Source organism: Grampus griseus (assembly GCF_964374135.1).
Source record: "Grampus griseus genome assembly, chromosome: 2".
Lineage (NCBI taxonomy): Eukaryota > Metazoa > Chordata > Mammalia > Artiodactyla > Delphinidae > Grampus > Grampus griseus.
In genome coordinates, this window is record NC_139018.1 from 100,461,709 (window position 1) to 100,488,388 (window position 26,680).

The following is a 26,680-nucleotide window of genomic DNA, read 5'->3' on the forward strand; positions in this document are numbered from 1 at the left end:
AGTGCAATCTAAATCATCCAATCCAAGTCAATTCATTTTATCAAATCACCCAGGGGAATGAACTCAAGAAAAGGCAACTTTCACTGAAAACACAATTTCTCATTTAATTGATTAGACAATTACTGAGGGATTATTGGGGTTAGAGAGAAGATACAGTTATTGATAAGAAAGAGAAAATACATCCTTTACCCCTGAAGAGCTCCAGTTGAGAGAAACTGAGAATACACACCTAAGAACTTGAGAATATTGACCATGTATTCTCCTGATTTTTCATAAATGTTAAAATAAGCAATAAATTCACTATAATAGACTAAATTTGTCAAAGATACCAATGACTTGTAAGAAAAGATTTATAAGATCTGACATGTGGTGAGAGCTGAACTTGGTGTCACCTAGCTTCTTTTTCTGGACTTTTCACCAGGAATAACTTTTGCTTTTAGAAAGCATCTTAAAATGGTTAATTTATAGGCATTTTATTCCTTTCAGCATTGCTCTACCTTGTTCAGTACATTTCTCTAATGGTCTTTATCTATTCAAGGTAACTATACTTTAGCAGCCCACTTCGTGTTCAGCTTTATTATTCTGAGGCATTATGGGCCCCACAGGGACACCATTCTAAGGCACTGTTTCTCAAACTTTAGTGTGCATCAGAATCACAGGAAGGACTTGTTAAAAATAGGTTGCTAGCCCCACCCTCAGAGTTTCTGAGATGGAGCTACACTCACAGAGTAGGTCTAAGATGCAGCCCAAGAATTTGCATTTCTAATTGGTTGCCAAGTGATATTTATACTACTGGTCCAGGGACCACACTTTGAGAACCACTTTCCTAAGTGATATCTATCTGCTTCTTCTCAGAAGTAAGAGAGGTGAAGTCACAAGAGGAGTTGAGGAAGCCAAAAAAGAGTTTTTTTACTCCCATGAAAATCTCAGGCCTGGCTCTGTCTGTTTCTCCTCTTTCTGGAGGGTTCTGGTATTGAGTGTCTTTTTAAGGTAGACACATGTGCTCATAATGGTATGATGGAAGTCAGGTTATATATTCAGGGAGATGTGCAGGTCACACTCACAGATTAAGGATTAATTATTTCCAAAATAGATAACAAGATAAAAAGTAGGAACTGAGATGGATCTAGAGATTGTCTTACTGAGTGAAGTAAGTCAGACAGAGAAGGACAAATATATGATATCACTTATATGTGGAATCTTAAAACAATGGTACAAATGAAGCTATTTACAAAACAGAAATAGAGTCATAGATGTAGAAAACAAACTTATGGTTACTAAGGGGGAAAAGGGGGGGGATAAATTGGGAGACTGGGATTGACATATACACACTACTGTATATAAAACAGATAACTAATAAGAACCTACTGTATAGCACAGGGAACTCTACTCAATTCTCTGTAATGACCTATATGGGAATAGAATCTTAAAAACAGTGGATATATGTATATATATAACTGATTCACTTTGCTGTACAGCAGAAACTAACACAACATGGTAAATCAACTATACTTCAATAAAAATTAATTTAAAAAAAAAACAGGAACAGAGAATCCATACCATATTAAAGCACATGTAATTAGTGCCTTCTCACTCCAACAAAGGAAAACTTCTACACACTAAAAACCCAAGTACTAGAGGGCTGGTAAATGATCAGAACAGGGACGGATGGCACTTCTTAAAATAACTGTTAGGAGTGTTATCAACTCCAGACACCAGGTTGCCTTTCCAGGTGATAAAGAATGTGCTTATCGCTGAGAGTAACAAGATTCTCATAAAATGTCAACCTTTAAACTCCTGATTATCCTCATTTTCTTTCATCTCCCACTTTTTTTGTTGATAATTGAACACAAGTTCTTTAACACAGTGAATTGGGACTTCCCTCGTGGTGCAGTGGTTAGGAATCCGCCTGCCAATTCAGGGGACACCGGTTCCAGCCCTGGTCCAGGAAGATCCCACGTGCTGTGGAGCAACTAAGCTCGTGCGCCACAACTACTAAGCCTGCGCTCTAGAGCCCGCGAGCTGCAACTACTGAGCCTGTGTGCCACAACTACTGAAGCCTGCGAGCCTACAGCCCCTGCTCCGCAACAAGAGAAGCCACCACAATGAGAAGCCCACGCACTGCAACGAAGAGTAGCCCCCACTCGCTGCAACTAGAGAAAGCCTGTGTGCAGCAACGAACACCCAACACAGCCAAAAATAAATAAATTTTTTAAAAAAGAGCTCTGCATATCAATAAAGAAAAGACTAACAATCAAATGACAAAATGGCAGCTCCAACCGTAGCTTGTTTCCTTGAGCAGGTGCCTAGGTCACAAGTCTGTGTCCTGGCTGCAAAGGGTCTTCAGAATTTTGGGCTCTAACTTACATGTTAGGAAGGCAGGAGTTATATCACGGGAACGTTCTTTAATACAGAAAGTCTGTTTAAAAGATGGTGGACGTTCATGACTATGACAAATATCCACTACCATTCTTTTGCACGTTCTATTATAATGGTGGTCACCACCTGGTCAAGGAAATTATGGATGCAAATTTAATTTCCATTTTCAAAAGCCCAGCTACTTACTTACTTAAACATTCAGTTGCTATTTTCAAGACTAAAGTGTCTTCTGTCATTCATTTACTCTTTCAGTTTTTCATAAGCCCCCAAAATATTTACTATGCACATACTATCTACTTGGCACTGTCTTCTAGGTGCTTGGAATACACTAATGAACCATACAGAAAAAAATTTCTGCCCCATGGAGCTTCCATTCTAGTGAGATGTCTTCAGTCGTTGTTGGTACTCCACATCAGTTTTCAAACTTTTATTCCAAACAAGGACAGGTTAAACAGATGGAGCAAAATAAGTAGTCCAGTGTTTGTTAGCTTTTCTAAGACAGTTCTATTAGTTGGCTTAGTTCCTAGGCACCTGCCTCTTCAAATACATAGCAAAGATATTTTAAAATCTGGTAAAAATATTTTAAAATTTGATATATTAAAAAATACTGGGAATTCCCTGGCGGTCCAGTAGTTAGGACTCTGAGCTTCCATTGTAGGGAGCCTGGGTCTGATCCCTGGTCAGGGAACTAGAAACCTGCAAGCCGTGTGGCGCAGCCAAAACAAACAAACAAATAACCAAAAAGGTGTTTGTTGTTTGGATGCTTACCTCATTGCAAGTGAATAACTGAGATCAGACTATCAGAAATATGTATATTAAATTTGACTATTCAAAAGAGAATATAATAATTAGAGGATTCTTTCCTTGCCAAAAGTTAATAATATTTTAAAAATTCTTTAGAGATGCTGAGAAAAGAGAGCAAAACCTGTATGTGTATTATTTGCAGGTGAGGCCACTGTGTGTTCTATCTGGGACCCAGTTGGGTGTATCTCTATCCCTAAGTCACATTGACTTAGTCACATTGAGTAAGTCCCATTAACCAGAGAAAAGTAATATTTGCTTTAAAAATGATATGACATATAGAGTTATTTAAAAAAATACTTCCAAACCATTATTTCATTTAGCAATTTTCTTTCTTCAGAATGTTTGAAGGCCTTGTTCCATTGCCCGCTAGCTTCTAGTGCTGTTGAACAATGGATGACATTTTGATTCTTAATTCTTTGTGTTTTGTGCTCTCTTTGAAAGCTTGAAGATCTTGTCTTCGTCTGCGTTATGCTCAAATCTCCTGATCACATGCTTTGTTATAGATCTATTTTTATCTGTTTTGGTGGGCACTTCATGAACCCATTTAATTTGGTAACTCATTTACTTCAGTTCTGGGAATTTTTCTTAGATTATTTCATCGATGACTTTCATCATTTTTCCCCCTTATCTCTCTTTTTGGAGCCATTATTATTTGGATTTTGTACTTCCTGAACTGGTCCTCTCTGCTTTCTAATAGATTTCCTTAACTTCCTCTTCCAAAGCATTTATCAATTTTCTCCCCATTTATACTCTCCCGTTTTCAATTCTAAATGCTCTAAATGTCTCACATGATAGTGGCTTCTCTCAAATGTCTGATAACCAATCCTTGATTGTCTGCTCATATTTAAGAACAGGACAATACAATGCTGATTGGAAACTCTGAGTGATTGGGTGGGGGGTTTGTCAGCTATAAACGTCTTTATAGAATTATTTGTTTGGGTTAATAGGTGGGGAACCTCCCATGTTAATATCTTCAGATCTTTCCTCTTGGGTTGATCAGATTCCACATAGAAGTATCTTCTAATCTCCTCCTTGGAAGTTGAAAGTCTGGCTGCTGGAATCTGGGAGCCAAGTTGGTAAAGATATCTGGGAGCCTCAGCAACCAATATACAAATGTTCACTTAATCCCCCTACCCTCTAGAGATCTCCTGCTTTACCTTCTGCAGAGAAGTTTGCAGTAAAGCCATTTAATGGCTTAAATAATAAATGACACTAGCAAGGAGAATACTCTTTTTACCTATGAACAGAGAGGAAAGGCGAAATCCATACCAGGAAATCCCCCAAAGGTGAGGGATTCTTGCTAGCTGATCAAAGAGAGTGAGGAGGGGATCATTGATTACTAGCAGAATCTGGCTTATGATAAAAGTGGAAAATCTTGGCTTTTAATTCATCTTTGATGTGAGTGCCATGAACTGAAGGTAATACTTCTTATTAAACTAATTGTTACATAAAATTGTTCCCTTTAGTCCCAAGGGGACAGCTGTGGGAAAGAAAGCACAGACTCCTAGCTGCTCTCCTACAGAGCAGGGAGCTACAAGGGAGTCTATTAGCCATTAACCTTGGTTCTAAGGGGAAAATGTTAGGAAGCCAGTCACTCCATCTACATAGCAACTTGCCCATTGACTTGATTGGCTCTATTCTCTCTCCTCCTTCTTTTCCTTCTCTGAGCTTTCTAGAATTCTTGCCTTCTGAATGAGAGGCCAAGTTCAAGTCATTCTCCCAAGGGAGCAAACTGTATTGTTTTGGCTGCTTTTTCTTTTGACTGTAAAGGTTTCTTTGGGCATTTCAGGTCTCCCTGATAAAATTGTGTGTGTGTGTTTTCGAGTATAGAGTGGCAGGGTGGGTTTGATATTTTCTGTTCCTAAACAGCATTTAGCACCATGCCTTGCATGTAAGAAGCGTTCATTAAATATATTTCAATATTGATTTATTGATATTAACTTATACTATAGCAAGAGTACTATTAATTATTACTGAATTTGTGTTACTGACTGTTTCTCTCTGAGCTTTTTTTTTTTTTTTTTTTTTCCAGTGCGCGGGCCTCTCACCGCTGCGGCCTCTCCCGTTGCGGAGCACAGGCTCCGGACACGCAAGCTCAGCGGCCATGGCTCACGGGCCCAGCCGCTCCGCGGCACGTGGGATCCTCCCGGACCGGGGCACGAAACCGTGTCCCCTGCATCGGCAGGCGGACTCTCAACCACTGCGCCAACAGGGAAGCCCTCTCTGAGCTTTTTAATAAAGCTTTCTGGCTCTATCTGGCAAGGTCAGCAAAAGCCCAGAAATTACTTACAAATGACACAACTCCAGTTTTTATATTCTTTTTGTCTTCCATATATGTCCAGAGTATTATAGAAAATCCATTGGTGGGGAAAATATTCCCCTATTAAAAATGATACATGAAAAGACTGTATTACAGGATAAGAAATATATTCATGTTTAATGCCAAATGACTGATAGATTTAATTCCAGCCTCCCTTTTTTGAGTGTGTACTATACACATGGCACTTTGCTAGGGGCACAGTACAGACAGATGCATAGCAGTCCCATCCCTCAAGGAGTGTTTAATCTAATGAGGAAAATAAAGTATATAACAATATGGGCCATAATAGAAATGAAAAACTTCAGTCAGTCCCTCAAAGGAGTGAGGGAGCCCCCATGACCGAGGGTTTGGGCAGACAGTAATTTCTTCCTCTAAATTAGTTGTATGAGAAGAAACTGGCTCTCCTTTTGTCTTGATATGGGATTATATGCCTTCTCCTTTCCCCAAGATTTCTCTTCAGTTTTACCACTGAGAATCTTTCTACTGGTATGGGGCCTTAAAAGTTCTACTCAGACTTTTCATCTTGATGTTTAGGTCTTTGCTACAAAAAATAGCCATTGGGCCTATATCGCTTAGAACACATTAGATTACAAACAGCAGAATACTCTAATCCTGTTGGTTCCATCAATGACAGTAGTCCTGGGTTCAGAAGCTGTGATCAGAGACTCAAAAACATCACCAAAGCATATCTTTTTCTGCCTATGCTTTCTCCATGTCTGCTTTATTTTCACCTGGCTGGACCTGGTGGTTGGAAGATGGCTGCCCAAAGTCCAGAGGTTCCTTGATTTTTTTTTTTTCTTGTTCTGTAAAATATGCTGGTGATATTCCTTCACATTTTTTCATTGTTTTTATGCTCCTGGATTTCTTGAGTACGTGCAGAAAGAGGAAGTTGCCTCTGAAGCTCTCCGAATATGAAAAAAAAATAAACAAAAACTTTCCCTGAAGCCCCCAGCATTGGCCCAAATTGTGTCATGCACATTGCCAACCAGTAACTGTAGCATGGAATGGAACTGTGCTGCTTCATTTAGTTTGGAATTTTGCTCATTTGCTTGGAATGGAACCGCGTTCTCCAGTAGGCAGCCAGGCCAGGGATGTGATGCCAAGAAAGGGGGTAGGTGTTTACCTAGATAAGGGGTAGTAGATACAGGGAAGGTTACCACAGGATCTGGCCAGGTGCAGGGTGTAGCTGTTGAGAACGTAATGGAAACCCTTACCCCCAAGCTACAATTGCCTTCTTCCGCTGGACAGCTCTGTTTGTAATAAAGTACAGTTATTGCATATTTGCAGCTAAGTCTATCTCCTTGTTTCCATGCAAATCTGGGCTCCAATGGCTCCTTCTTGCCAGGTTGTTGCCCTCAAGGCGTTCGCTGCATTTCTCAATTTGTTACTTTGGATATGTCTTCTTTCCTCACAGTGTTTCTTCCGCCTGGGGCTTACTGGTCTTTACTGCATTCACTGACCCAAGAGAGTCAAAACATTGGCTGCTATTGGAGAAAACCTTACTTTGACGTCTGAATAGAATGAAATTGAGGTTTAGTTATTTTGTCCTCTTCTTACTCCGTTTGGGGTTCTTCAGGCCAAGTTCAGTACTTGCGCCAAGACTGCGACTTTGTGACAGAGCCTCTCTGGGCTGTCTCTGTAAAATGAAAGGACTGGCTTGATCCATTTACAAGAACTCGTCCTGCTGTGCGATTCAGTGGCCTCTTTTGGGATTCGGATGGGAAGAGAGGATTGTAGTCGTGGACGCTTGAGTGAGTGAAGTGTTTGGGAACCTGAAGCCCACGTTGCTTTGTGTGGTTTGAGGAAGGTTTTGCCTCTTCTGCATTCCGCTCAGCAACGAATTTGACCAACCGTACCTACTCCAAAAGCCGACCGAGGTGGCCGGTCTCCTTCCCCACACACGCATCTTCCAAGCCGAGCCCTACGCAGCCTCCCAGGGCCGGAGCCTTCGGGCCAGGCCGAGTGTGGCATCTGGCGTCCAGCGCGGCTTGCTCGGGAACGGAAGCCTTTCAGGGCTCTCCGGCCTCGGGCTGGGTGGCCTGGTCAGCGGATCCAGATGAGCCCGCTGAAGCGTCTCCGCCGCTCCGCTTCGGGGCGGGAAGCCGGAGCAGGACAAGAAAGGGGAGGCGCCACGGTGCCCGCCTACCCTCTCCCAGGGGCCCGACCAGGCGTCCTCCCGGGCGGCCTAGCCCTGCCTCGCTGGGTGTCTGCTCGTGGCTCCCGCCCCTCCCCAGCGGCTCCGACTCCGGCCCGCCTCACCCCACCGCGGGCTTTGTCCGCCAGCCGCGCGCCGGCCCCTCCCCGTTCCCGCAGGCTCCTCCCCGCCCCCTCGGCTGGCCCCACTTCCTCGGCGCAGGCGGCAGGAGCGGGCGGGGGACGAAAGGGTTAATCCGGGGCTCTTCCCGGCGCGGAGGGATCCAGAACCGAGCCGAGCGCGGTGCTGAGGCCGCCTCAGCGAAAAAAATGTCCGCCTGAGGAGACCCACAAGTTCTATCTGGGGGGACCGCCAGCCCGCCCCGGGAGGAAGGGGCGGCCAGGCCTGAGAGCCGCCTCCCCCGCCCGGATCCGAAAGCTCGCGCGGGGGAAAGTGAGCCGAACCGCCGGGCCGTGCAAGGGGAAGTCCGAGCCCGCTCTCCCGGCCAAAGTGAACTTTAATCGGGGTGGTTGGATGCGGAGACGGGGCGGCAGGTAATTGCGGGCCGGCAAGCGGGAGGGGGACGCTGTGTTGGGGCTGGGGGCTGCGGAGCGGCGCCGCGTCCCTGGCGGAGCGGAGGCGCCCCCGGCCCGCGCCCCAACTCCGCGCCCCTTTGTACAGAGGCGAACTCGGGGTCCCCTCCAAGTTGGGGAACGGAGTGGGGGCGGAGGTGAAGAGTCGCGGGCGGCCAGGCCCGCGAGCGGCGCGCTCGGCCTGCGCGCCCCGCTCAGCGCTCGGCTGGGGTTCCGGGGCGCGCGGGAGAGCGGGTTCTTCGGCTGCCGAGCCAGGCTCATTGTTAGGCAGGTCCGGGGCCGGCCGGCCGCGGGCAGGGCAGCAAAAGTGGGAGGAGGCCGAGCCGGGGGAGGAGGACGCCGGGCAAGAGCGGGGCTAGTTGTCGGTGTTTCTGTTTTCTTTTTAAAAACGCCCCTCGGACGCGCGCGCGGCGGGGGTGTGCTTTCCGACCCCCGGGGCCCGCGGGGGACATCCGGGCGGCGGCGGCGGCCGCAGACGCGGGCCTGCGAGCGGCGCGTTCCCTGCAACTTGTCAGTTCTATTGTTGCCGAGCCAGAGAGTCACTTCGCTACTCCCCTCGCCGCCGCTCCGCTCGCTGGATGCCCGATCGCCCCTCATCCCCGCCCCTCGAGACCCCCGCCCCGGCCGGGCCCCGCGCGTCCGGCACCCCGCGGCTGCGCGGGGTAGGGGGCGCCGGGGAGGGGGCAGGGACGGGCTCGGAAACTTGCGGGAGAGGCGGCGAGTTGCGGGAGCCGCCGCGTAGCTCCCGGGCCGGGCCGAGAAACGCGTGGATTCACGGACCCGGCGCGGGCACCGGGCTCTCCTGCCCCCTGCCCGCGCGGCGGTGGGGAACGAGTAGGATATTGGAAGGCAGCCCGGCGTTTTTCCTCTTCTTCTACGCCTCTCTCCATTCCCGTACACACTTTGGGCCTCGGTGGTCTCTCGCTGAGCCTCTTTCCTCTGCCTTAGGACCTGCTAGAAGTGGCCGAAGATGAATCCCCAGCAGCAGCGCATGGCTGCTATAGGGACCGATAAGGAGCTGAGCGACCTGCTGGACTTCAGTGCGGTATGAGAGCTTTCTGCGGCATCTTGGGGTTCCGCTGAGGTTTACAGAAAAAGAAAGAAAGGGGGGAGAGCGACGTGGAGACTAAGCAGCGTGAACTCCATCTGCTTTGAGCAGTAGTTCTCAGGGCTGGAGTCCAGCTCCCCCAAGTTGGACACCTGAACTTTGATGTAATGTCTAGACTTGCAGATTTAAAACTTTAATGCCAGAGGGGTCATTTGATTTAGCCAGTTAAAAGGAGAACAGCGTAATCTTGAGCTTTGGTTGAGTCATCCTCTGACCCTGATGATTATTAGGGATTTTGAACTTCATATGAAAAAAAATTGTTTTTTCTTCAACACTCCTAACCATTTCCCTTTTCAAGATGTATAGTTTATGGTACCTGAAAGATGTCAGTTACAGGAAAGCTAGTGAAGGGCTAGGATTCCCAGCCTTTTGGGTTGAACCATTTTAATATAAATATATATGTACTTATACATGTGTGTATGTGTGTGAAGATATGCATATACAAGAAGTACATGTGTGTATGTACATTTAAAATTTTCTTAACATGGGAAATAATTGAGTGACTTAAAAATATCAGCTGGCCCCACTGCCCTTATTTCTAATGCGTTGAATTCCTTTATTAACTGCTGGTACAAAGCGAAGATCATTGACAGAAACTTACCACTTAAACTTAATAATCTTAGAATCTCTCATGTAACTGACTGGGTTTTCAGAACAGAAGATAGCCAGTATTTCCAAATAGTGTGAGGAAATAATATCACTAAATGTATTTGCTTTTCTGGGTATGAATGTATATATCCAATTTTATTTTAACTTCCCTCTGAAATACAGCAACTAATTGATGACTCTTGGTGGACTTTTGTTTGCAAGGAATCTAGAAGAATTTCACAACTAACAGATGCGTTTGGATTATTTTGCAGATGTTTTCCCCACCTGTTAATAGTGGGAAAACCAGACCAACGACACTGGGAAGCAGTCAGTTCAGCGGATCAGGTAAGATCATGTCTAAAATCAGAAACTCATATTTTGGTGTTGTGATGTCTAGTTAAAACTATACACAAAAACAAACAAGCCCCAAATGTGGGCTGTTCCTTTAAGGATCCATTGACATTTCTTCAAGAATTTCAATGTGAATTTAAAATTTGTTCTCTTTTCTCTGAATTTTTAAATTGAACATTATCTTGTTTGAGTGCAAGGGATTATAGCATGCCTCTGTATTTAGAAAAGTACCAGAAGAAAACGCTCTTTGGTCCATGTGTAGTATTTTTTTTTAAATTGTTAATTTAAATATTTGTATTTTAAAAATTTTCTAAATTTTAGCCCGTTAATGTTATTAAACTTTTGGATTCTAAAGAGTTGGTAAAATAATGTTATTTAAAATATGTATATGAAAAGTGGAATTGAGTCAAGCAGTAATTAGTAACACTTATTTTAAAAGATGGCTATTCCTTTTGGAAGTCTTCAGGAAATTAACAATTTTGTGCACAGTTATTTGAAATGTTACAAATGAATGAATAGAAAGTTAGATGTACTTTCAAATAACACAGATGATTGAATTCTGTCCTACGTTCATGTTACATTAGGATGTTTAGCGTAAGTTAAATTAGATTCCTAGTTCTACACTAGTGCTTTCGTCCTCAAATTTACTTTCTGTATATTTATAACTACTCTACTCCATTATTAACATTTATCCTATATTTCTTAAGTGTGCATTTTTGATTTTTCTTACTTAGTTATACTCATGATTTTTAAAAAATAAATGTTCCAGAAGCAAGGTCCATTCTAGTGTACAAAAGCTATCATTTTCTGTTTAACTTAGATTTATTCCTTAGTGCGGGAAGAGGTAAAAAAAAAAAACAAAAACAAAAGCCAAGACAGCAACATAAGAAAACCAGCTGTCAAATCTCTAGGCTGAAACTCAGTAATTCCTCTTTGACCGGTGCTTTTTTATTTCCCCTAGTAAAATGATAGTTGACTTCTTAAGATACTGTGGGAGCAAAACATCAGAAAAGAAGGTTAATTTCATAACCAATTTAACCCTTTATACCACTTTACATTAAAACAAGTTTCTATGTAAAAATCATACACTACCTTAATTTACTAAAATTCATTTTTAATGATGAAATTACAACTTAAGAGGAAAATATAGCATGTTGTTTAACATCTCAAATAAAAACATTTTGAATTTTAAATATCCTAAAGACTAATATTATCCTTAATCAAAAGGATATCATAAAATGTCAGCCAAACCCCAGCTCTTCTCCCACCTCTATCCATTTATTCGTAGTGGTTTGAAAATCATCGCTTTTTTGGGTTGAGGAGAGAAAATTATTAAGAATAAAATTATTATTAAGAAGAAAATTATTAAGAAGAAGGCTATATTCTCTTTCTTTACTACTGTTTTGAATACATGTCAATTTTTGCAACTGATACATTCTCAGGAACTTTCAAATTTTCTTTGTCTAATACATAGTAGATGCTTAGTATATTTCATTAAATGAATAGTGATATTGCTGTTTCAGACTGTTAGCTCTGACTTGAATTGTAGAAAATATATTTAACTGACATTCATTGATATCAAGGACATGAACTTCAGAAACTGGCTATTAGAAATACTTTCTGTTTTTAAAATAAAGGCAAATATATATTTTTTACTTTTTAAAATTAAGGTATGATATATGTAGTCTAAAATTAAAAAAAAAGTTCAGTGAACTCTAGCATGACATTGGAACAGTGTGGGTCCTTCTTTCTGTAGCATGCATTATACAAAGAAAAAAATTATTTTTCTACATTGTAGAAGTGTTCATAATATTTGATTCTTTAGAGCAGGAAATTTTTAGCTTTAAAACTGTTAGGTTTTTTTATCTGTTGAAAATTTGAACTTGAATATTTATCTTTATCTATGTGGTTTGTTTTAAATTTCAGGAAAAAATTGTAATTAAAAAAAGCTATGACCTCTAATAATCAGTGAACGGATTTAGCTTTAGGGGGAAGGGAGAATAGCAAAGCAGTCATTTTATATGAAAGTATACTGGTAGATATGGTCCTGTAGCCATTTCTTATCTTAAAGGAAATGTCTAAAAGAGGTTGGTATGGCAATATTGTTTTATTTGTATATTTTATTGACACTTTAATAATCTTCTGATCTCATGTCAAAGGATATGTAATATGTCCTAATGCCTGATTATTTGCAGTGTATAAGGAGCTAAAGATCTGACTTTCCTTCTGAAGAGGTGACTTAAAGATTAGAGTTACCTTGTTTTTGAAGTAACATTTGCAAAATCCCAAGCCTTTTGCCTCATGAAAACTACAGTTGTGTGTATAATTTTCTTTATTGATTGTCCTTTTTGAGGATGAGTTAATTTCAGTGTATATGCTATAGTACGTGATGTTATTTTTAAATCTTATTCCTAAAGCGATATATAACTTGTAAGATAGTCGACACTTCATCAAAAGTCTCAATGGAAAAGGCTAATATGTATTTTCTGTTACTTATTTGTCTTGAGGAATTTTTATAGTCATATTTTTTCATCAAGGGTGTTAATTTTCTTTGCATTATGATACAACTGTGAATTTGTCTGTTTGGTATGATAGAAGCTGTGAGGTATTCTTATGGTGACCTTGAGACAGGGGTTTCTCTCTGTAGGAGTTAAAGGTGAGGCACTTTTGTAGGACAGTGTATAGGAGGAAAGCTTGTTGAAAGGATTGACAAAGTGGAAATAGTTCTGGTGTTTAAATCCACTGTCCCCTCCAGCTTCAGGGATTGAGTATGGAGAACTAAATTGTGATATTGGATTTAATTTTTCATAGTTTAAATGTTTACATGATGTCTGAAAAATTTCCTTTGTTGGTTTTTGAATCCAAGTAACAAGAGATGTTGGAAGGGAGTGGGATAAATTTGTTTAGTAAGCCATCTATATATATTGAGTCTGTCTCTTATATTTCTATCTAGAGAGTTATTTTAACAAGCAAGTAAAGCTTTTACTTTTCCTTGTTCAAATCAGACTTTTGTAACACTATAGATTTCTTCTTGCTCAAGATTTTTGGAAAGAATTATAAGAACGATTTTCTAGCTCTTAATTTTTAAAAGGAGTACAGTTTTTCATTTGGGAGGTATTTTCATATGCACATTTGGGATTTTTGAAAATACTGAATTTTCAAAAAATTTTCTGGGAGGCCAGAAAAATGAATTCTCATTAAATTACTCTTCAGTATTTTTTTAAATTAAACTTTTTGTTTTGAGATAATGGTAGATTCATATGCAGTTGTAAGAAACAATACAGAGATCCCACTTTTACTTTAACATGTTTCCTGCAACAGTAACATCTTGTAAAACTGTGGTACAATATCACAACTAGGTTATTGACAGTGTTATACTCAAGATACAGGAACAGTTCCATCATCACAAGGATTCCTGGTGTTTCCCTATTATAACTGTATCTACTTCTCAAGTAATTTTTTTAAAAAAGGGAATGATTAGTAAACACCTACTCACTCAATTAAAATGGAGCAAGCTTTTCAAATTGCTAAAGCATTATTTGAAATATCAAGGAAGAGAACACCAAAATTTTACCAATGTGTTTTTTAACTGAAGTGTAATATAAGTAGGAATTGTAATTTTAAATAGAGGGGAAACTAGATTTAGCTTTTTCACTTAAAATATTGTAAAGTTACGAGTAGGATGTGTTTCATATGTGTACCTATCAGTGTTGAAGTTTGTTAACTATAGTGTATAGTAATATACACTCAAATTTAGTACTGTTATTTGGGTAACTGAACCATATTAGACATTTACTTCTGGCGAGTTGTAGTGATGAATTAGAGTAACTGCAGAGTCAGCAGGCATATGAGGAAAAATATAATATTTTAGGATAAATATGGTCTACTGTTAGGTGGCTCATTTAATGTAAAAGTTAAGTAGCAAAGGTGTCTTTTAGAGAAAATCTGTATATGAAAATACATTCTTGGAAAACAAAAATTAGAGACAAGATTATAACCATGAGTACTGTGTGCTTTTCGGAGTAGTTCCTATAGTGCTCTTTTAAGTAGTCATGGCTTAGAATGGATTTGAAAACCAGTTTGATTAGGTCACAGTATTTTAGAGACTTGTTTAGTATATACAATGAGCCATACCTTTAATTAATTATTATTTCCATCTGTTTTCGTTAACAATTTAAGCATTTAAAATCATTTTCTTGGATAAGAAGATAAAGATGAAGATACTCAACTTTAAATATAAACACAATTGTTTTCACATTTTAGATTTAATGGGCCTATTTATGATAATCTCTTATTAAAGCCAAATAGTCTTTTTTTGTTCTTAAACAGTTGATACTCACGTCTGGAATGTCACTGCCTGCTTAGTGTTGTCAAAGACTTGGATAACTCTTGCCACAAGAGAGTAAAATAACACTATTAGAAAAGGTCTCCTGGGGAAAAAAAAGGAGTTTCTGGACAGTGTGTGGGATATCTTTTTAAAAAAAGTATTTAATAGGACTGCTTTTGGGTATTGCTTGAATATGTTTTTTGGATGGGAATGTTGAAATTACAAATCTAATGCTTTTGTGCTTAGGGAATAAAATGAAAAGAAGACATACATTTAAATATATTAGTTCAAAAGACTTTCTGCTTTGTTAAATAGTTGAGCCATATTTATCTTAGATTTATCAGTTAACCACATATTTATTTAGTATTTACTTTGTGCTGGTTGCTATTCTACTGGCTTTTGGGAAGGTGGCAAATGGAGAAGGACATAGACCAAAAAAAGTGGAGGCATTTCATTATCTAGACAGGAAGATAAAATGTAAAAATGTGAGGTAAACTTCTATAACATAAAAAATGTCAACAACTGCACATTAATATAGGTTAAATTGAGTCCATAAGAGTAAGAATGTGCTGAGGAGTGAGGGAACTGGCTTAAGGAAAACTCAAAAATGTTGAATTTAAAGTTGACTTTTAAAGGAGATATGAAAAATGAATTAGGGAAGAGAAGAACTGTTCTCCTAGTTGTGGAATAGCATGAAAAGAGACCCGGAAATGGAAGGCTTACTCCAAGGGCCTGTATGTACACAGTTCAGGGAAAGAGAAACTGATTTTTATTGATTATCACTCCTGCACTCCTTGAGTAGCTCATATTTATATACTGTTATCTGGAGCCAGACTGCATGGATTCAAATCTAATCATTGCCATTTATTAGCTGGTGACCTTGGGTATGTATCTTAACCTCTCTGTGCTTCTATTTCTTAATCTGTAAAATAGGACTAATAATACTAGCCATCCTCATAGAGTCGTTATGAATGTTAACCGAGTTAATACAAGTAAAGCTCCAGGAACAGTATCTGGCACAGAGTCAACTGTGGTGGAGTGAATTGTTAGTGGTGAGGCAATAGAATAAGGAAGGCATTTACTTATTCAGGAGGCTATTGTGCTAATCTAGGGATGAGCTGGTGAAGGTTTGGACTTGGTATTAGTATAGGAAGTAGGAAGGGAAAATAGGAAGTAAGAAGGAAAAATACCAGAAGAAAAGGATTGACAGAATTTGAAGGACTGGATTTCTATAGGTAAGAGAAATTACTTTTGCAGTTCTGGCATAATTGGAGGGTAGTAGTGCTGGAGAAAAAAAAATATATAAAGATGCTGGTATGTTTTGAGCATTTTAAATTTCACATGACTTGGGACTCTTGGCTAACTTGGGGATTTATGAGAGAAGAGTGCTGCAAGATGAGTTAAAAATTTTGGTTAAAAAAACTCTTTTCTGGCTGTAAAATTAATACATAATCATCATTGAAAAGAAAATTGGAGAACAGAAAAAGCAACAAGGGAAAAAAGACACCGGTTATTTTACTATACAGAGAAAATTGTTACATTTTGACTTATTTCCTTTTAGTCTTTTTTTCCTGTTCTGTGTTTGCAAAGTTGAGCTTACTGATGGTTTCATTTCATGTCCTGCTTTTTTATTTCACTTGATGTTATGAGCATTTTCTCATGTTCTTAAAGGTTCTTCGTAAGCTCTATTTAAAATTATTGTATGGTATTATTACATGGGATGAATATAGCATAACTTATCAAATCAGTTATCTTACTGCTTGACGTTTAGAGATTTTGTTTGTTGATTTGCGTTTTGTTATTATAAAAAATATGATAGTGAATACCTTTTTGTACATGCATATATTTTTATCTACACTTCAATTTCCTTTGGATAGGAGATGTAGATTTGGGTTTTTGTTCCTACAAGTTATAATTAAAACTAAGTGAGTGAATGAATACCCTTAGGGAAATGAATTCAGAGGGAGATAAATGATCAGGTCAAGAATAGATGTTAATGGTGGAGTTAGATGTATAGAATTAGTGACTTTGGTTGATTATTTAATGTAAAAATACAAATTTTTATTAGTTTATGGATGGAGTGTTTGATGACATTTGGTGCAGATTTGTATTTGTATGTAATTTGGTTGTCTGTTGACTGGAGGGAATTCCTGTCATTCTTTGACCTGTGCTTATTGAAATGGAGTGGAATCTAGTTGGAGTCTATCAGTGAGAGAGCCCTTGAATTCTTGACTTTTTATAAGAGAGGTAGTATAGTGCAGTGGGAAGAATTGGGTTCAGGAGCCAGATGACTAGATTGGAACAGTGCTTTGCAACTTATTAGCTGGGTGGCCCTAGGCAAGTCATTTAAATGATCTGAGCATACTTTTTCCTTTATGAAGAGTGGATAATAATGCTTACCTTCAGAATCCTTATGAGGATCAAATAAGATTATCTTTATATATTGCCTGCTACACTGTAGATTCAAAAATTGTAGCTGCCTATGGCACCCGCTTAAGTAATACTAATGTAATATTATTATTAATAGTAATAATTATAACCAGTATTATAGCCAGTGTTTATTGAACTATTATCATATGCTAGGTGCTTTGCTAAGCTCTTTATAGGCATTACCTCATTTTACTTTAGATAAAATGATGTGATGTTTTATGGCGATGGGGAGGGTGAGGAAATGCCCCCCAAGGGCACATGTCAGAGTTGCTTTCTAGTGCCAAAATCAGGCTGAAGAATAGTTTTGAAAGGTCATTAGGTACCTAATAACCTTACCTTTATTTTTTGTAGCTCATTTCTTCTTAATACTATTATTTTGTGGACTACATATTGTATAGTACAGAATGGTAAACAGAAATGTGTACACCTTTTGAAAACCCTCTTTCATGTTTAGGCATTGCCACTTGGATGTAGGGTTTTCTTTATATTGCTCTCTGTCTGCTTGAAAATTTTCCTTTCTAGAATGAAGTGTAGTATAAATAAATAAATAAAATAAAAATGATGTGACCTGAGAGGATAGAATAGCTGGGAGACAGGTTGGAGAGAATGAGTCTCTAGGGTAGAGCTTCTCCACTTTTTTCTTAATGGCAGGGAAGGAGCATAAACTCCCCTGGTAGCCTGAAGCAACACATTGTAAGTGAGCAGAAGAAATCTTATCTTAAAAATCTTCATGTGCATTTTACTTTCTACTCCCTAGCACAAACATATTTGTTGTAATAGAAATATGTTTTAATTAATCATTAAGTAAAACTGAAGTTCTAGGAAGATGCATTGAGTTTAGCTTATGACATTGCCTTCCTCCTGTTTTCCTTTGTATCTTTGGGGGTAGAGGCCAGGGTGGAGTGGGATGCAGTCCTATACTATCCTTTCTTCAGTGAGAAGACCAGCCTTAGAGTGTATTTTCTTTGGCTGTCTTTATCTTGGATCTTTTCTTGCTCCTACAAAAATCTATGAAAAGGGAATGTTACATTGGGGGAGGGGGGTTGTTTTGGTAGGGAGCAAATTGTTATTCTGTAAGCTGAAGCACAGAGAAATTTGTTGGTAATATATATAACTGTCATTTGAACTTCTGTTTTCTTTTTCTATCCAGATCATCCTGTGATTTTTTCACATACCCCTGACTTGTATGTTTTTACAGGGAGAGCTTTGATTTTTTTGTTCCATGTTTAAAATGTGCTCTCATGTGTTCCAGGTTAAAAATGTGCTCTCATAAAGACCATGGTGAGTCATCCAAGCTACTATAAGCTGATTGGGGACTTAAAGATCACACAGAAATGAAAACAGATTAGCGATTGGTTACTAATTTTTATTGCATTGGACAGTGACTCAGGGATGAAACCTTCAAAATAAAATAAAAAAACAATTTGAGATAAGGCACAGGACAGAAAATACTACCTTTTTAAAAAAAAAAAACCCACTACTATACCTTATTTTTGGTTATTAAAAATGAAGAAAGCTGGCCCAAGATGTCATTTTCTCAGATCTGTTTTAGGTGTTATGAAAGTGCGTGAATTTGAACTGAGGGAATACTCTGAATTTGAAAAATTATTCCAGTTACTCAAAGGAAGTCTTTCTGGCATTAGCCTCCCTCAGAAGTTGTTCACTTGTTTTCTTCTGGTGGTTTTGCCAGTGAGCCATTGTGAGGCTTTAAAATGAGCAGGATCAACTCATGATGACCCTTCCGCCACTTCACTGGTGGTTAATGTAGAGAACACAGGTTGAACTTAATCTGATCACACAACTCTAATCAATGAGCATATGTGCTGCTGCTCTCAGCAAGAGTTGTGAGTTAGTGGTGGGACACCATGGGGATCCCTGCTTGGAGGGAATTACAGTCATCCAGCCTCTCTGTTCTGAGGCGTATGTTGTTTTGAGATGGTTGGGAATAAAAAAAAGGGTTTACTATGCTACTGGAGAGGAAAAAATGCTAGGCTCACTTTGAACTTATGGCAGAAACATGATTTGGCCACAAGTTAGTTTAGAGAATCTGAGTTTATATGGGCATTCATAAACAAGGGATGAAAATCATTGAGTTCTCCTGAGTTAGGAGGTCCTCTTAGATTTTTGCTATTTGGAAACCCTACTGTATGCAGCTGACTTTGACATACTTAGGTTTTGGAAAATGTTTTTCAGTGTTGGTCCCAATTTGGAATAAAGTTAAAGAGGGAAGATGATGCATGTTGAATCTCTTGGTGGCAACTTATAGGCAGCTTGAATTGATTATGCTTTTCCAACTAGGCAAGTAATTAGATCCACTTTAAGACTTTATTAAATATCCTAAGTGTCTCTTATTTAAGCATCAGCTAGTTCTTTTTATTTTAGGTGATAGCACAGTTTATTTATGATATGTCAAGACCACCTTTTTACTTGCCAAAGGTCCACAATCACTGATCTGCCATTTTGAAATCGGAAAAGATATGAATCAAATTTTTTCCTTTAAATTCAGCATAAATTATTTTAGTGGCAAGATTCGATCTTATCTGAAGGGAGGTCATTAACATTTCTTATTTTTCTAGTTACTGTATGATTACCAGGTGCTGGGGGTGATTTGTATGGTATGGTTTGTATACTGTATTTCTTTTCTAAAATCTGAAAAATGGAATTCTAAAACCCACCCGGCCCCATGGATTTCCAAAAAGGTGTTATAGACCTCCCCTTCTGTGTGTGTGTTTGTGTGTGTGTGTGTGTGTGTGTGTGTGTGAGAGAGAGAGAATCTCCCTCACCCCCTCCCCACTGTTGTTTTCGACTCAAAATAAGAATTTCTCTTTTGGACTAAAAGTCTAGGCTAGAGACAGTTATTTTAAATACAGAAAAAAATTGTGGTGGACTTGTTAATATAAAGGAAATTCTTCTTGGAATACAGTATAAGCTTTTCGGACTGAGCTTTGTGGTTTGAGAAGTTTGCCCTATACATTGTTTTAGGAAGTCAGTTTTCATTTTGAGGAGGTATAAGCTTTTCATCTTTTGGGCCAAGGAGTGTAGTGATATTTCCCTGGTCATTTTGCATGGAAAATTTCAGGATGCTAACAGATATATTTACGTAAATACATAAAACCAAGTAAGAAATAATTATGTGTATATACATATATAAAAAATCAGCAGCATGTTATTACCTCCAAGATAAAGCCTCAGCCTTGACTCTTATCCAGATTTAACTGTGTGAGAGCAAACAGAAGAAAATCCAACAAGTCATATTCATGAAGAAAAGGAGGAGCTAAGATTTGGTTTCATAGAGGACAGACAACAAAACCAGTCTTTGGTAATTTTATTCTCTACTTTTATATTGGTTAAAAGTTTTCATAGGTTAGTAGCATGATGTTTATTCCTGCAGTATATTCATTAAAGGTATCTTCATTAAAAACAAATTGTGATTCTAATGAGTGTATGAAATTTTCCTCAGGAGCCTGTCATCAGCTCAGTCCCATTATTGTTTAATATAACTATGAAAGTAGCAATGAAGTGAGTGTGTAATAAACTAGTCTTTGTGTATCTGTTTTGAGAGGCAGGTCAGTTGACTATACTGACTTTTCTGGTTCCCTTGCAGACCTGTTCCCTGTAGCATTACCAGTGTTACTGTCTGAAGAATCATTATATAATATTGAATAATTAAATCCACATAAAGTTTGTAGAGGTTTGAGATTCCCTGCTGTGGGAACACAGAACAGGCCATACAGCCAGGGTCTGTCTTGCCTTCATACTTTATATAACATCTCTTGTCAAACTTCAGAGTATTGCCAGAGTGGGTAGACTCTGAGACTTGCTGAACAAGTTGTAGAGCAGTGGGACTTTGCCCAGTGAATGATTGGGGGAATGGGAGGAGTCTTATTATTTTAAAAAAATCAATAATGATAAATGTGCTTCATAAATTTTTAGTCATTCACTATTTAGTTCATAATTCTTGTAGGAAGTTGGTAATTGTTCATTTTACAGAGGAAATAGAGAAATCAACAGTGATACACATTTGCCTGTGGTTTCTTATTGCCCCTCAGAAGTAGCAAACTAATCAGTCATAGTTGCACCTGCACTGATACCAATCTACACCAGAGTACGGTTTGTCATGAGGAGGAATTTAATATCTCCAGAAATCTTTAAAATTTTTTGTTGTAACTGGAGGCTTAAATGGTGCCATGCTGATAATCTCCAAAAGAAAGTGCTTCAAGATTTATTTATTGTTAAAAAGAAAACAATAATCAAAAGCCTCCATAAAATAAAACTTTTCTTGTTGGTATTACAAGATACTAGATATAGACAACTACAGTCCAAAATGTCTTTAGGAGAGTATAATTCTTTTTGTGTGTGGTCTTCTTTTATTGTTTAGCTGTCATCAGACTTTGTGCCTTGGGAGGAAGATGAAATTTGATAGTTGTAAGATATTGGAATATTCACAGCTATTATTTAGTTGAGGCCATAGAAAAGAATGGTTGTTTTATAGTGTGGAAAATTCATTATTTTCACTTCCCCCTTTTCAAAGATTTAGTGTTTGTTTAGTTATAAAGGCAAGTAAAAGCAGATGGAAAATAGTTATTCCAAGGGTAGTTTAAAAGTGTTATTAAACATATAGAAGAGGTTTTAATGGAAGTTGTTAAAATTTAATTTTGGCAACAGACTTTTCAGTGCAGTAAAATGAAAAGATTTAAAGAGGGTGCTGATTAGTCCATTTTGTATTATTATTTATTTAAAGTAGACTGGGCTTTCATTTTGTTGAAGAGCATCAGTAGGCATTTGAGAGAACACACTAATGCGCTGTTGTTTTTTTATTGGTCTGTGTAGAATGGTTTGTTTAAGGTGGTGGAGAACAGAGAGAGACACATTGTGGTATGCTGGAAAGGGGAGGAGTTTGGAGTCACAAAGTTTTGATTCATTGTTGGCTTTATCATTTACCAGATTTGTGATCCTACGGCAATATGTTAACTTCTCTGAGTCTATCTCATGTCTAAAATGAGGAGAATAAAAATACTGCCTAAGGGGTTGTGAAAGTCATGAAATTAAATAATTTTTAAGGAAATTATTTCTAAAATGTGGAGTTTTGTGATTCTGTACGAATATTAGTTGTCTTATGTTAGGTGGCATAGCAACTCTTGAAGGGATTCCAAGTTCACAAGTTGTGGAATGAATGACTATTTATGCAAAACTCATACATTTCCAACAGTCAATCTCAGAACTCTTCAGATGAGTTCTTTCTCTTTTTGGTTAGATGAGGGAAGTTAAAGCAATAAAGTAAACTCTGTTAATTATATCTCAAACCATAGAGCCCCCAAATTAGTACCTTTGAGTCCTGTATTCTCAGCTTAGTTTTATTTTTTATTTATTTTTAAAATATTTATTCATTTGGCTGCATCGGGTCTTAGTGGCGGCATGGGGGATCTTTCGTTGTGGTGGGTGGGCTCTTCGTTATGGCTCACAGACTTCTCTCTAGTTGTGGCACACAGGCTCTAGAGCGCAGGCTTAGTTGCGGCGCGCAGGCTTAGTTGCCCCGCGGCATGTGGGATATTAGTTCCCCGACCAGGGATCAAACCCGAGTCCCCTGAATTGGAAGGTGGATTCTTAACCACTGGACCACCAGGGAAGTCCCCTCAGCTTAGCTTTAAATCCTTGTTGAGGATCTGTTGTAGTAACAAGGTTAACCACAGGCTTAAGTAGGGTGACAGTTGAATAGTTCTTAGGAAAGTTTTTGCTTTGTTTGATGAACAGTAATCTGAACAAAACTTTAGTGTCAGTAAGAGTTAACCTTTTGAAGATTTTAAAGTACTGGATGTGGTGGCCTTGGTATACTCCTGAGTGAGGATGAGAGGGTGCAAGGATGAGGTTGGGAAATGCAAGTGGAACTCTCTTCTGCTGTATGCCTCTGCTGGAAGCAGGAAGGGTTGACTTAGTCTTATCCGTAAATGACAAGGTATCAGGGCTGGGGCTGTGTGCTGGTGCTATTTTTCCAGGTTCTTTGTGATTAGGGAAGATGAGGGCTTTCCCAGGTCCCAGCGCTGCCCCTTTCCAATTAGTGTGCTTGTCTGGGTATATAAAACACCTAGGCCACCTTTTATTGGGAAATATTGAGGTTTTTACTGACTCCATGTATGTATGTATTTATGGGATTTTATTGTTTAGAACTTTTCACTTTGTTTTAAAGAAGGAAATCAACAAATTCAAACTTCATGGAACCCAGAGTCAGTACCGCTATTGGGGTGGTTTTGGTGGAGGCCTGTGGACTGATAGGCTCCATTGGAGGTATTTGCTTGTTGTTCTTTAGGATAAGACAGTGACTGGGTTTAGGATTATAGGATGATTTGACAGTCACTTGACAAGAGTCAAGAAAGTTCTGGGGCCTTCTGATTGTAATAATTCCTAATGTCCTCTTGAAAGATCGTTATTAAATTGCAGTGACATGAGAGTAGATGGTAGATGAAACAGAAAAACTAAGGACCTTGGAAGTGGATAGCTAGGGTTCCTGAATATAATTTCTAAGAACCCTGGGGCCAGGTGAAGTAGCTTATTTTTCTTTCATAGGTAATTGATGACTTCTGCATTCTTGCTGCTACTGCTGTTATCTGTTACTTCACCACTGGACATTGTAGTAGTCTTCTTACTTGGCCTCCTTGCTGCCATTTGCTCTCTTTTCCAGTCTGTCTTAGTCTGCACAGGCTGCCATAACAAAATACCACAGACTGGATGGCTTAAACAGCAGCAATTTATTTTCCAACAGTTCTGGAGGCTGGAAGTCTAAGATCAGGGTACCAGAGTTGTCAGGTTCTGATGTCAACTCTTCCTGGCTTACGGGCTGCCTTTTTGCTGTGTTCTCACATAGCCTTTCCTCAGTGTGTGAGTGAGAGGGGATAAGGGAGAGAGAACTCTCTGGTGTCCTTTCTTATAAGGGCACTAATGCCATCACAGGGGCCCCAGCCTCATGACCTCATTTAACCCTAATTACCTATCAAAGGCCTCATCTCCAAATATTGGCTTCAGTAGATGAATTTTGGGAGGATCCAAATGTTTAGTCCAAAACACAATCCTCATATCTTTAAAACATCTTTCTCCTGTGGTTTGTCTCAAGAGTCTACATGTGTTCCCTATTGGCTATCAAAACAAACAGAAGTCCTACCTTGGCATTTAAGTTCTTTAATAATCTGATAGGAACTTACTTTAGCCAGTTTTATACTCACTACTCCCCAGTCTGAATTGTATGGTTCAGTTGCACTGTTCTTTACCTGACCTCCTGCCTCTAGTTATTCTTTTCTTACAAACTGGAATATTTACTTGCCATTTTTGTGCCATTTGAGCCCCCTTTCCTTTATGAAATCTTTTCCAGCCATTTCAGGTCATAATTTTGTAAAAATATGGCTTCCAGATATTTAAAGGACTCTCGGGTAAAGGAAAGTACTTGTTCTTCTTTGCTCCTGAAGGCAAAGCTAAAGCCAATAAGGCAGTTATGGCCAGCAGATTTTGAGTCCAGCCAGTTATTGTAGCTGGACAGCTAATGGGTTAACACTGTAAGGTTTAAAAGAAGACTGAAGCCTGCTTCTTGTGAATATTTAACAAAGAATTTCTGTTTTAGAATACTTTCATTAAAAAAAAATATATATATATTTTATATATATATATCTTAGATTGTATGTTTTCTGAAAGCAAAGATAGTGTTTTACACTTGTATTTCTGCAAAGTACCCTACTTTAAGGTCAAACACCTGGTGAATGACTATATTTAGGTTTGGGGATGTGTGATAGATTGCTGGAAAGAGAGATTAAATTCCCTAAATTAAATGTCTTAGATTAAATATCCTAAATTGCATTTTTATTTCCTAATATCAGCTGCATGGTGAAGTTTTAAGGAAGCACTGAACTTGTGTGTATTAGCTGTCTGGAGACCTGTGGTGTGCATTCATTAGCATGTTCCACCTGTTCTCGTACTTCTTCTGAAAAGATCTTAGCGCATCCAAGACCCCACATTTAAACATCAAGGATGAGCAGGAAGTGGCCAAGTGGTAAAGTCACTGAGGTTGTATGTGAATACAGCTGCCTCTCCTGAACCACAGCTAGCCCTAGCTCTGAAGAGCAAACTCTTTCATAGTGTTTTCTTTTCATAGGGTGTGTGCCATTTTTGTTCTTTAGTAATGTCATATTGTGGGGAGGATGACTTTTCTGATACTGGCCTTGATTGGGTAGAGGAACTCTGTTGTATGAGGACCGTAGGAACCATTTTACCACAGTTTGGAAACCACTAGATGGCCAAAACCTTGAGAGTGATACTTTTCCTACAATAACCTAGATTTTTGCCAGTTGGGTTGAACCACAGAAGAAGAGAGGTTATATGGTCTAGCATTATAATAGATGTGGGGAAACATCTATAAGAGCAGAAAAAGATAATCTTATTTAATGGAACTGAGTCTGTTCACCTGCTTAATTTCTGGTGGAAGGGTGGACCATCATCTTTTTTTTTTTTTTTTTTTTTTTTTTGCTGTACACGGGCCTCTCACTGTTGTGGCCTCTCCCGTTGCGGAGCACAGGCTCCGGAAGCGCAGGCTCAGCGGCCATGGCTCACGGGCCCAGCCGCTCTGCGGCATGTGGGATCTTCCTGAACCAGGGCACGAACCCATGTCCCCTGCATCAGCAGGCAGACTCTCAACCACTGCGCCACCAGGGAAGCCCCTGAACCATCATCTTTTATTGAATGCTTTTAAAGTCATCCTCAGATTTTTGGGCCAAAAGCTGCTTTTGTCGACTGTAGAAAATACGTTGTCTTTCGAAATTGGGTTGCAAATCTCAACATGAAGTCTTTGGAAATTGTATTTTTTATCTTTTCTTTTTCTTAAGCCAGGAATTGAGTTGACCCTTGTATGTGGAATTTGGAAAAATTTTGTTCTGAGGGAAACATTAATTGAAAGTTAAGGAGTTTTGTTAGGAGAGATCTAAGGGTATATCAGTTTAGAGATGTGACCTTTGTGATAAAGATGATAAAAATTCTCATCTCAGTAATCTACCTCAGAACAAATATTGTCCATTGTAAGCTTCTCACCGACTTAAGACCACTTTATCTGAGATAGTGGCTGCTAGATTCTCAGTTCTTATATAGCTTACCCCGGAAATGTATAGAATATATTGCCTTGTGTAGTTTAACAGAGTGTTTATTTCAAACAGAAACTTCCATTGCTTGGAAACCTGCAGATTTCTGAGATGCCACCTTTACCGCCTAAGATTGATTTTTAGCTCTCTGAAAGTACCCGTTTGATCCCTGTGAAAGGAGCAGGTTTGCGTTTATTCAGTGAGTCAAAGATGAGGTAATTGGTATTTTTATTATTTGAATGCAGGCTTTGTATTTTTGAATTTTGTGAAACAAAGCTGTGTTTGTAAACACATTTCAAAAATATAAATGACACTTTTTGGTGAAGATGTTCACTGAATAGCAAGAAAGTTCAGAAAAAAAGGAGCTTTTGTTAACATTTAATAATAATCTAACTGTTTTGATTGACTATCTCATTGATGTTTAAAGAGTACCTAATTTTTAGAACTTTTTGTATTGCAAATAATCCTCAGACTGGGTTGCAGTAGGAAAATATTTTTTTGGTTTCCAGTATTCCTATACTAGCTTGGAGTTTTCA

General features: G+C 39.1%; 1 protein-coding gene across 5 annotated transcripts in view; it reads left to right on the forward strand.

Annotated features, from left to right (window-relative positions):
• The first annotated feature begins 7,959 nt into the window (after positions 1-7,959).
• Positions 7,960-26,680, forward strand: part of TCF12 (transcription factor 12) — a 381,119-nt gene continuing 362,398 nt past the window's right edge. For 4 of the 5 annotated variants that reach the window (XM_082648173.1, XM_082648177.1, XM_082648178.1 and 1 more), the window contains exons 1-3: positions 7,960-8,191; positions 9,179-9,275; positions 10,199-10,271. In XM_082648173.1, coding sequence (XP_082504299.1) covers positions 9,201-9,275; positions 10,199-10,271 — 148 coding nt within the window. In that variant the 5' untranslated portion in view covers positions 7,960-8,191; positions 9,179-9,200. The remainder of the gene's footprint in view (positions 8,192-9,178; positions 9,276-10,198; positions 10,272-26,680) is intronic. The other variant, XM_082648176.1, reaches the window with a different exon arrangement.